General features: G+C 36.8%; 1 protein-coding gene across 6 annotated transcripts in view; it reads left to right on the top strand.

Annotated features, from left to right (window-relative positions):
* The window catches only part of MME (membrane metalloendopeptidase), a 91,811-nt gene that overhangs the window by 59,520 nt on the left and 19,714 nt on the right, over positions 1-12,577 (top strand). For all 6 annotated transcript variants that reach the window (XR_014326242.1, XM_082840173.1, XM_082840174.1 and 3 more), the window contains one exon: positions 8,002-8,060. Coding sequence is in view for 5 of the 6 variants with exons in the window: in XM_082840173.1 (XP_082696299.1) it covers positions 8,002-8,060 (59 nt within the window). In the remaining variant the exon portion in view is untranslated. The remainder of the gene's footprint in view (positions 1-8,001; positions 8,061-12,577) is intronic.

Below are 12,577 nucleotides of genomic sequence, written 5' to 3'. Positions count from 1 at the left end.
AGAATTCACTTAAAACAAAACCAGACAAAATGGTTGGTTCATTTCTGTCTTCTTCATTGCTTCAAGTCTGCTGTCTTTTCTAATCTGGGCCAATTGAATGTTTGCAAGCCCCTGAAATGAGTGTTGGTACTGAGGTTGGCAGCCCAACAGCTGTGGCTTTATGTGGTTCTTCCTGAAAGGCCAACACCACCAAAAATAGCAGGGTGGCTGGTACCAGCATAGTTTTGCCACTGCCGTGAGTTACTATCACTTTTTCATGTCTCCGTTCTGCCAGTTACTATCTATGGCCTTTTAAAAGCCATGAAGTTTCCTTATTTATAACATGAGCAGGTCGATTTAGACTTCGTAACATCTCTAAGGTTCTTTCCAGCACTAAAATTTTATGGCCCTTACTGTGAAGTTTTGACAAGAGCCAGGATGTTTTACTCCCTGGCTTCTCCACATCAAGTGACCCAAGAGGAAAAGAACATATTCTTGGGAGTTAGGGAAGTACCTCACTTCTTTCTAAAATATCTCTTCTGATATTTACCCTTCACTAATGTTTCTAGACTCAATCTTGTAACTAACTCTGTATCATTGAACTTAAGGAAGAATAGTTATAGAGGACTTATGTGGGTAAATGAGAGGGCACACAGGTGGAGAGTTGATAGGACCTGTCCAGGGTGGGCACGCAGACTGCTGGAGACTTGGGACACAAGTGACTCTCCATGATGTAGATGTATGGGGAAGATACACAAAACAGATTATTCGGCTCATCAAGTACTACTCAGCCAGAAGGACAGAATAACAGATAAACTAAACTTGGACAAGTCACTCTAATTCCCTATGGCAGTATCTGCCCTGGTGTGCCCATGTTCTACACATATTATAATAGATTAAAATGTTAGAGTTCCATCTTTTAGATTCCCATTAGGCCAACAGACTATGCAATTTTTCAACATGTTTTTGGGTTATAAGCAAAATGCATTTTACCACTAAAAACATTTCTGCATTTTAATTAGCACCCAAGCAGGGTTTTGTTTTCAGAGGGGGAAGAAGAGGTAGGGAGGGAAGATAAAAGTTAAAAGGTTTAAACAGGGAGAACTTTGCAAAAGAAGTCTAGAACTTTATACCAGTGAACCCTCTTGAGAGGGCAATGTCCAGATAGTACATGACTTCCAGTTTCCATGGCTCTCTACAGCCTGCATAACACCTAGGCTTAGTGCCCTCCACCCTCCCAGGGTCCCAAGGATGAGAAGGGTCAGTACTCTTGGGGCTTGGAAGGACCCACTGATATGCCAAGACCCAAATATGTGTTGAGTGCCTATCATGTTCCCAGCACTGTGCTAAGCCCTAGAGATACTATTAAGAACAAACCATGAAATACACAGTTGGGACTACATTGAGATTAAAAGCTTCTGCATAGCAGAAGAAATGAAAAGGCAACCTAAGGAATGGTAGAAAATATTTGCAAATCACATATCTGGTAAGGGGTCAATCTCCAAAATATATGTCACTCCTACAATTCAATAGCAAAAAAACTAATAACCCAATTAAAAAATGAGCTAAGAATTTGAATAGACGTTTCTCCAAAAAAGACATACAAATGGCCACCAGGTATATGAAAAGATGTTCAACATCACTAATCATCAAGAAAATGCAAATCAAAACCCCAGTGAGTTATCACATCACTACCATTAGGATTGCATATTGTTTTTTTTTAAAAAAAAAGACAAAAAGTGTTGATGATGATATGGAGAAATTTGAACCCTTGCACAAATGGTTAGAATACAAAAGGGTGCAGTAGCTATGGAGAACAATATGGAGGTTCTTCCAAAAATTAGATATAGAACCACATGACCCAGTAATCCCACTTCTGGGCATATAGCCAAAAGAATTGAAATCAGGATCTCAGAGAGATATTAGCACTGCCATGTTCATTGCAGCACCATTCATGTTAGCTAGGATGTGGCAACAACTTGTTTCCATCGACAGATGAAAGGTGAAAGAAAATGTGGTCTGTATATGAAATGGAATACTACTCAGCCTTTAAGAAGGAGATTCTGCAGTATGCAACAACATGGATGAACTTAAGAACATTATGCTAAGTGAAATAAGCCAGACACAGAAAAATAAATACTGCACGATTCCACTTATATGAGGTATCTAAAATAGCCAAATTCATAAAATCAAAGGAGAGAATCATGATTACCGGGAGCTGAGGGGAGAAGGAAATGAGGAGTTGTTCATCAAAAGGCATAAACATTCAGTTAAGCAAGATTAATAAGGTATAGCATCGTACCTAAAGTCAACAATAATGTACACTTAAAACGTGTCAAGAGGATAGACCTCATGGTGAGTGTTCTTACCAAAATTTTAAAAAAGAACAAAACATGGAACACCCCTGCCTTCATGGAGTCACTGTCTAATGAGTTAGACAACAATGGACTTATAACATCACGTTATATCATTGCTAAGAGTTATACAGGATGTAAGAGCTTTCAATTCTTTCCTGAAAGATCGCAAGGTTTTTCTTAACCAGGAGAACAAGTACCAAAAGAAAATTCTGACAGAAAAAAATCCACCCGCCCGTATATGTTCCGAATTGGGCATTTCTCTGAATTTGGCCCGTGACCCACATGAGGGCACACGTGCGTGCATGTACACACATACAGAGTTATTGAAGACTAAAAAGATGGAGTCTTGCTGCCAAACTTAGAACCACACACAACCAACTGATGACTTCTAGGAAGAAAATTAGAGTAGTGATTTGTGTTGCTTTCTGTTAAAAGAGAGGTGGATTCTCCCAATGTCATGTCAGCATAGGAGTCCTGGCTCTCACCTCTCAGAGGATCAGGTGAGTCACTCAGAGTACTTCAGTCATGTAAACAACTCTTATGCAACAACAATGAACAGTGGAATAGGCTCTTTGGTCCTACTGTGCTTTTGCCTTTGGGTAAAATATTGTACCTTAGGCAGCAGTGGAAAGAGCTTGTGCTCTGGAGTCGGGGCAGTGATGGGAGGTGGGGGCTAGAGGGAGTGCACAGTCCTGAGATAAGATTCTTCCTCTGCCACTTATTTGCTGTGTGAACTTAGACAACCTACATAATACCTCTGAGCCTCAATGATTCCTTTATAAACTGAGGATAATAGCATTTATTTTTGCCTTGTGGGTCATTGTGTTGTGTAATGTGCTTGCCACGTAACTTAGGTGTTCATTAAACAGTAGCTATTGTTGTTAAGATCTGGTCATGATGAGACTTCAGGGTGGCATAGAGGCCAGCATCCTAAAGCTTCTTAGGGAAAGGGGCAGCCCTAAATGTGAAGCAGTCTAAAAATGAGCACTTTCATTTTAGAAGAGGATGGCAAGGAAATGGCATTCATTTTTGTGATGAAATTTTATGTGTGATGCAGATCAACATGTTAGAAGTAGGGGATTTGATTGGAAGATGAGAGTGTCCTCTTTCTCCCTAGTTTATATATCCTTTTCCCTGTTGTATTGCTAAATCTGTAAGTAGGAAAAAGAGTTCGAGCTATGATGTGCCTTAGTTTCTACACCTGAAAATTGGAGGTGTCATCTATCTTATTCGTATGGTTTGAAAGGTGAATGAAAATATATAGAAAAGCTTTAAGTTTTGATGAGGGAATATTAATAAATGTAAAGCATTACAGTGGCAACTGCAATTACAAAATGAGAATTCTCCTTTCCAGAAGTACTTGAGGAAGACAGAGAAAACCAATGTATTGTACTGCTGATGTCAAAGGAGTTGCTTCAAGGCCACAAGATGCTAAGAAATTGAATGCTTTCAGGGAAAGGGGCATTAATGATTTTGTTGCTTAAATTTTTTAAGTTGCACATGAGTGAGCAAAGGAAGTTTTATTCCAGGTGCCTTTGCAATCCAGTGGGTTTATTATATCCATAAGGCTATAGGATCAGTCTGTAGACTTCTGCTTTTCTTCCCTGCAGTAAAAATGATGTCTCTGTTCTTTCATGTCATCACCACTTAGGTTCTTCAGGGTAATAAGAGATAGAAGAGAAACACACCTGGTCCCCCTCTCAAGGGTATATCATTCATATTTCCCAGCTACATTGTTAGTTCAGCTTCGAGGGCAATGCTGCTTATAGTGGCCCTTTGTCCTACTGTAAATGCCCCAAAAGAAGAATAAGATTACCTGACAAAATTATGTCTCAGAAATTTAAAATAAACTTTGCTTACTTCTTGCTTCCCCACCCTTCACTTTATACCACACACACCCATCCATACTCCTACACACATACTGGAGGCAGGAAGAGAATTCAAAGAACAGGGTGATATCTACTCCATCTCTCAGGTTCAATACCTGCTCTAGGAGATGCTCGTGTCTGGCCTCCATACTTTAAAGGTATCTTCAGATAACCTGCACTATCCATTATGTTAGTGGATACTTGGTTTTCTCTTTAGTTGTGCAATTTCTCTTTCCTATGCTGCTATTCACGGTCAGATTTGTCTGTTTTCCATAAATGAAAGCTTCTCCTGAAACTTGGAGGCTGCATCCAAATCAGAAGAACTTACATATTTTGTTACATCACCATTTACTTTGAAAAATACTTTTTGTCCTATTAATTTAGCTTTTATAGTAACATAGTGAAATATTTCATGATTGACCACAAATATTAGACATTGAGTCTGTAGCTGTTATCATCACACTAAGATGTAATGATCCAGTCACAGTACCTCAAGTTCTGATCATTCCCAGGGACAAAGTGCCCTGTACTTTTGAATCTGGGTAATTACCCAGGGGTAGTCTGAGGACGCACTGTGAATGATCTCAAGGAAGAAAAGGCAAACACTGCACACTAGTGCTCTGTGAACCTAACCACCATAATTCTAATTTTATTTGAGTGTCCTGTGGTCATAAATAGCTACGTATTTTCGTGAAGGTGTAATTCACAGTGGACATTTTAATATGTAAAACCCTCCTTGCTGGAAAGTTACAAACATTAATCAAAGTGCAATCTTAACCCCCCTCAAAGTAATGTAACAGAAGAGCAGAAAAATCACTAAAACAAAAGGTGTGACATTTATTTTTACAAAAGCAATAAACATGAGATGGGTAATATAAACTTCATTCATCTGTGTCCTACTTCTGAGATCTGTTGCTATCTGAAACATTAGTTTCCTGTATCTAGTTCCTTCCCTCTGTAATATAATAATTTAAAAAAAAACAAAAACGTTTTGAATTGGGACCTTTTGTATTTCATTATTAGCATTGTGCCTGAGTCCAGAACCAGCAATTTGCATATTATTTGTTATTACCCATTAAAGTCCATGCAGAGTATACCATCACTAAATCAGAAGTTCATAATTGAACAAATGAGACCTGAAAATATGTTAAATTCATTTTTATAACAATTGAAATTTAATAATTTTAATAATTATAAGCTGTTTATGCATAAAATCTACTGCCATATTTGCTATTACCAGGGAGGAAGAAATTTTCCTCTACCCTTCCAGGATCTTCTGGCTGGTCTAAGAATTAAATTGACATGAGACAGATTAACAGGAGAAAAGTCAAACAAAGTTTAATAACATGTATATATGGGAGAGACCCAGGAAAACTGAGTAACTTGCCAGGATGGCTGAATCCCTCACCTTAGGTACCATCTTCAGCTAGATACAAAAGGAGATTGGGGTAGTGGCTGGAGACTTCAAAGGGGAGGAGGGCAATTCACATGGAGATGGAAAAGCAAGTGTTTGGTAAACACTTGTTCTCTGGGTCATGCTGAGACAATGGAATACAGAGTGGACTCTGACCTCTGGGCTCTGTCAAGTTTCTCCCACCACACCTGGCCCATATTCTTTCAACTTACCTCTGGTGATGGCTCTATTCCAGGAACAGGACCTCTATCTAAAAATTTTTTAGGCAGTTAGGAGGCAGGTCAAAGTCTCTTCCTGAGTCTTTTGGGCCTTGATTTGTTTTCAAGACAAAATAATCCTCATACCAAATAGACATTTGGGGGTGGCAAGTTTTGCTCTCCTACGCTATCAGAATGTTGAGGACACATCAGAAATACCTTTCTAAAGTCACTGCAAGGAACAGCGTTTCTCCTCAGGAGTAGTATGAGCACATTTCCTATTTTTCCCCTCCTGCCAGACAACCTTGAACCATACTTGAGTCATAATAACTGTGTGAATATATATAAACATAGTCCTAATACATCATTTTCCCTGATCCTGAGTTTTATTTATACAAATGTTTTGTTTCATAATCTTTTGGGTTACACAAACAAAATCTACCTGTCCTATGTAGTTTCTGATCTCTAGATTTTAGTCTAACACCCCTGGGATTACAAGTATATGTTTTTGTTGTGAGTCACCACAAAGCATGTGGGAAAAGGTGGAGTTTAATTAAAATAAATAAAATTATATGCTTATAATCAACAACCTGCAAGAAATTAAAATATTGATGACTCAGCTGTGATGAAATTAGGGAGGACTAAGCTATCTGTCACACCATCCTGTCTGAAAATGTTTTCTGTTTACAACAACAATATCAAACCAAAGAAGAAACACATTGATCAACTATTCCCCCACCCACACCCTCCATCTTTAAAGTTATTTTCTTCCTAAAGAAAAATTCACAGAGATTCTATCTGGATTTTCTTTTCAAGTCCCAAATCCTTTATATGAATGTCTTAGTCATGTTATTGGAGACAGAATTCATGCTTAATTAGAATTTATCAGATAGTTGTTATATGTCGCCCTCCCTGAGTTATTTTTAAGAGATCAAAATAGGACTCACATATGAAATCTGACAGTAGTTATTGAAATTGTAGCTAAAATGCTGATTTAGGGGTGCTGACCTTGTATCGCTTATCTTGCAAAGCAGGGTCTGGAAACAGTTCTGATTTAACCTCATTGCACTAATTACTATAAACTCCTTCCATGAGTAGGATAATAATTGCCATTCTAATTGTTGCCCTAAAAGTGCAATAACTACAATGCAGCCATTAGATAATAATATATGATTGTCTTAAGTGTATGCATGTGTGCTGACATTTAAGAAGGTATCTGAAGTCAAGCAGTACCCATTTTTCAATGAGTATATGAGGATATGTGTAATAGTCTATTAAGATGGTAATATTACTCCTGTTGCACAAAAGTGTTTAACAGTGATTATTGATGTGCGGCCTTCGTAACATCTGAGCAGAAAGACATTGGAACACTGGCACCATCCTTTAGCTTAACGCTGGCTGGGTTGTTGTTTTTTTTCTCATTCTGTCTTGTATTATAGTTATTTATGCCTCTTTATCATCTCCTCAACTAGAGTTTTCAAAGGCAGGAATTGTATTTTATAAAATCTTTAGATTCAATATAGAGCCTAATTCATGGCATACACGGGCAAATCTACTTAAGAACCACCTGAATTTCATTTTACAGTCATTATACAAAAATATCCCTTTGCTCGCATAGCTGGTATGCCATATTTTAAAGAAATAATTTTAAATGGCAATAATCAGAGGAGGCACATTACCCAAAACTAAATACCTGCCAAAGGGATCTCTTAGTCCCCAAAAAGGCTCCTCGTAAACTATGAATTTAAAAAAATTTAATTCATAGTTTACAAAGAGTCTGCAATTTTAGCAACCTGCATTTCGATATTCTGTCAACTGCTCCAGAATTGTTGGCATAGTTTACCTAGTATCAGGAACACGGAGCTAAACACATTTCAATATAATTTTAATCCATTGCAGTTTCCAAAGAGATACATTAGAATGGGTTTTGTACTGTCAATTGCCTCCATTAAAAATTTATGCAAATTAAAAAACAGATTGCAGACCTGGATATATTCCTATATTTCAAGAAGTGGAAATACTTTCAATGAACTCTCTCACCTAGTGAGCTAATTTTAATTTGTTGATCATATTTCAAACAGAAAGTTAAGATTCATCTAGGAACAGTGATAATGCTTTTATTGTGGTGAGCAGATTAAATCAGATAATGCAGTATCGTTTGTAACAAGTTCTTATGTTTTCTATAGGTGGATAAGCGGAGCAGCTGTAGTCAATGCATTTTATTCTTCAGGCAGAAACCAGATAGGTAAGGTCTACTCCTAAATAATTATTTAATATTTCTCTGTTGTTCCCAAGCGGTAGTGCTTTGCGTGACCAATTTACTATACTCCCCATAAAAGCACAGCGAGGCTGAGTTACGGATTTATTGAATATCCTCCTTGAAAGTAAATGCATCCATGTACCTCTTTTCACTATAATAGCAAAATTTAAATCAGTGTAAATCACACTAAGTAGTTTTGTTTCTTTTACAATATTCTCATTTATAGTTGAATGGTTTGTCTTATTTCTAACTACTTTTATTTTATTTTTAAATACTTTTTTAAAGTCCCTTATATCGCCATAAAGTTATATTAACTTTAGGACTTTCTAAGTGTCAGCATCTTAGGTGGTTTAAAATTCCAAGAACCAAATTTTCAGAAATCCAATTTTTTGGTCGATTTTGTACACTGGCACTGGCAGAGATGGTCCTGTTCTTTATCATCTTTTTTTCTAGAAGATTCCAAGAGGCTCAGAAAGTTGAAAAGTCAATTATGCTAGGTTGAACCATATGAAATTTTATTTATTAACCACTTCTGATCAAAAAAATTTTATATGTTCCCTAGTAGTAGTGTCACAGAAATATGCATAGAAATTAATACATGAGTGAATAATATAATGAATAATGAAATAGCTTAATATAACAAAGATATATTTTTTTTCTCTTCCTGGGAATACTGCGACATCTTGAAACTCTCTCTTAAGTATCTCACAGATACTTAAGTATCTTAAGTATCTCACAGGCCCATTTTTTCCCAAGGGTTTTTGGTATGTAGAAAGGCAACCAACTGATTCAGTACTTCAGTGGGAGTATTCTAAACAAACAGTACAGCCAGCTTCTCCAGGTGTACTCAGTCCAGCCCTTCATTTCTCAGTGTAGTCAAGAATCAAGAGGGAAGATAAAATTTGATGACACTTTCCCCCGTTGCTTTTATTTTATTTTTATTTTATTTATTTATTTTTTTGGCCACGCCACGCAGCTTGTGGAATCTAAGTTCCCCGACAAGGGATTGAATCCAGGCCCTTGGCAGTGAAAGTTGTTGAGTCCTGACCACTGGACCACCAGGGAATTCCCCCCCACCCTCATTGCTTTTAAACCTACGAAGTGTTAAATTAAGAAATCATCCACATTTTCTTCTAGTATTTTTATAGATTTTTATTTTTGGAGCAAATCTTTAGTCTATCTGGAGCTTATTTTGGTACATGAGATAAAAATGAATTATGATCAGAAAAGTTTGTCTTTATATAACAAATAGGTAATAATTAAGGCATGTGTACTGGGTTAAAGTCAGTTAGTTCGAAGTCTAGGGTAATATATCTCCCAGCTAGTGAAATGATTACCTAAACCTAGATCAGAGCCTGTTTAATGATCAACTCAGAACCCATGCAGTCTATCTTTGTTATGTATTCCTAGACACCATTCAGACCTTTTCTTAGAAGCTCCATTATCTTGGGAGAGTCTTCACTTTGAAGACCTCTTGAGGTCTGTCAGTGTAAGATCTAGTTCATTGTAGACTTGGACAGAACGGGATAATTGACTTTTAATGGAATCCCAGGGCAAATTGAGGTGGCCTTGACTTGAATTCTGCATTAGGGCAGACTAAGGGATATTGCTTTATTTTAATCCAGCTCAGGATCCTATCAGACCTGACACTGATTCATCCCCATAAGAAGAGCCATACAGACCTGTGGGACCATTCTGGCATGTTCATCCTTTCATTTCTTCTCTAGAGCAGGTCCACCCAGTTTAGGTCAAGATGGGCCTAGTTTGGCTTTGAATTACCCCATAGCCCTGAGGCTGGCTCAAAATTGGTCTGCCTCAGAGATTCCCTGATCTGAGAAGACCTGAGAATGTTCTCATTTTGAATTTAATACATTCAAACCAAACAAGCGTACAGCAAAAGGAAAAAGAAGGTAAAAGTGTGCTAGCATTTCACAAAGTAGACAAATATCCTCTGAATAGTCAAGAAATGGCTGTGATAAACATTCTTAATATATAAGAAAGACCTTTTAAAGATACTCAAGATAAATTCATATGATGGAAATAAGAAATCTGAAAAATTGCTAACGTCTTTTCATATGCTTTTCATATGCTTATCTGCTAATAAAAGCAGTTCAGAGAAAGGGAAAGTGTCATGCAAGAGGAGAAATATTTGACATGTGTACGTTTTCTCCTTAACAATTCATTTAAATCTCCAGAGTGGGGATTGTCTTAACTCAAAACAATTGAAGATCCAGATCTGTATCTTTCTTCTTGATAAAAGTGTATTTGTGTGTCTATCTATACCTAGAGATATAACTTTTGCAGCACTGTCTTAATGAACTTGATATGATGTGCATTACAGAATTAGAATTGGTATAGAATAACATGTCTCATAAATGATCCTCCCACCTTCACACAAATACCCTAAGCTAGATCACATACAGTTTCTAATGGGATTGGTCTTTTTGTGTTATGGTGAAAAATAACTTGTTTTATTATTGTATAGGGAGTTATTCATATTAGTAATTTCTACTGTTTAATTCAATTCCCACCACTTTTGTCATAACTCATAGTTACTCCATGGAGCTTTAGGAATCTTTCATGCCGTTAGGAAAGCTGTGCTTGAAAGTTTTGTCAAATGTTTCTCTGTAAGTTTCAGACACCACTCAATCATCCTATTAAACTTTCAAGTCGTTTCCAAGGGAATGATCAAGTCATTTGGGAAGTCTTACTACTGCTGCATTCTCCTTTTTCATTAACAAGAATTTTTTTTTAAATTTTAGGAAATTTATGGATTATTTAGTGTACTCAGTCTGGGTGATCTATGACTACCTTGACATAATTAAATTTTCTAAACTTGTCTTAGTCATTCTTAGGAGTCTTATTTTCAGACTTGAGAATTAAGAGTAAATGTTTCTGAACATATTGCTGTTTCATTTAATATAAAAAACAATGTTTAATTTTTTCCACCAAAATTGAGTTTATCTGAATGCACTCTTGAGCTTTATATCAAAGATTCTAAAGTCGAATTGCTTGTAGCCTTAAAAAAATAAGCCAGGGCAGTGAGGGGCTAGGGGTGGGTAGAAACAGCCTTTTGTTTCATGGACCAATGACTTATTTAATTAACTAACTTGTTGACAATCATGAACATAAAAAATGCACAACTAAGCAGTTGGTTATTATCAAGAGTTGTGATGCCTACTAGTAACAGTGATAAGGCTAATGGGGAAAATCCTCATCATAGACATTTAGCTGACAGAGTAAAAGGAGAAATCATAGTTTGCAAAGTTGAACCTGAAGACTAGTATTTAATATGAGCCATAAAAATCTTATCACTTGCCTGAAGAATGGCATATCAGGGTATAATTAAAGCAGCAGGATCTTTACAGTTAATATTTAGTCTTGATAGCACATTTCATAAGAGCATTTTATATAATGGATGGATTTTAATCAAAGTACATAGTGTGGGAGATAGTGTTCACTTTAAGTTAATAAAGTACTGCACATAATTTTTATACTTCAAGCTAAAAATAATTTCTTGACACTGTTGATAGCTCAGGCAGCTACACGTGAGGTATAACGTTCATCAAAATTCTCCAAGGACAAAAGTATTTTTTTTTTGTAATTTTGAATGTTATGGCAACTTTCAAGATTTTTTTTAAAGATCTGGAGAGCACTTAAATTGCCCAGTGTATTTTAAAGTCTCCTCTGTAAATATCTAATATTTATCCCTGAAACCTTGCAAGGTTATGTCATACTCACTCCACCTGAATGACAAAGAAACAACATTTGCTACTCTGTATTAACTAGGTCTTAAATTTCTTAAGGTCAGGGCCTTTCTCCTGTATTCTTGATATCCCATGTAGCAATGGCCCGGGGCTTTGCATGCATAGTAGGTGTTGAAACTAATGATTTTTTTTTCGATTACAGAACATAATGCTTCAGTGGATACTAGAATTGTAGAACATGAAAGATACAATTACAAAACCATGGATGTTATGAGGGAAGGGGAGAGTATGGGGGAGGCAGAGAAATAGAAGACCATAGAGACAAAGGCCAGTAAGAAGAGGCTGTATCTAGTTAGATTATCTAGATTATCTATCATGGCAATGATAAGCCATCAAAGGTGTTCTAGCAGAGGAGAAATAATGACTACAGTGGCACTTTTATTGGCAGACAAGATAGGTTGGATTTAGGATAGATTGTAGTAGGGTGAGACTGGAAGTTAGAAGACCGATTATGAAATTAAGTTCTTGAGGCAAGGAATGAGAGTGTGAACTAGGAAGGTGGCAGTAGGACTGATAGGAGGAGATAAACAGAAGAGATGCTACTGGAAAGAAGGTACATGACCTGATCTTTTCCTAAATAGATCATATGAGACTTCGTAAAAGAAAGGAGACATCGAAGATAGACAGCAAAATGTTCAGTTTGGGTGACTGAGACCCTTCACATGCTATTAGCAGAAATAATAAAGTCAGAGTGATGGCTTCGAAGGGAAAATGATGAGTTTGATGTCTGACACA

Source organism: Leucopleurus acutus (assembly GCF_964270905.1).
Source record: "Leucopleurus acutus genome assembly, chromosome: 5".
NCBI lineage: Eukaryota > Metazoa > Chordata > Mammalia > Artiodactyla > Delphinidae > Leucopleurus > Leucopleurus acutus.
Note: the sequence above shows the minus strand (reverse complement) of the source record. Positions and strands in the feature narration are given on the sequence as shown.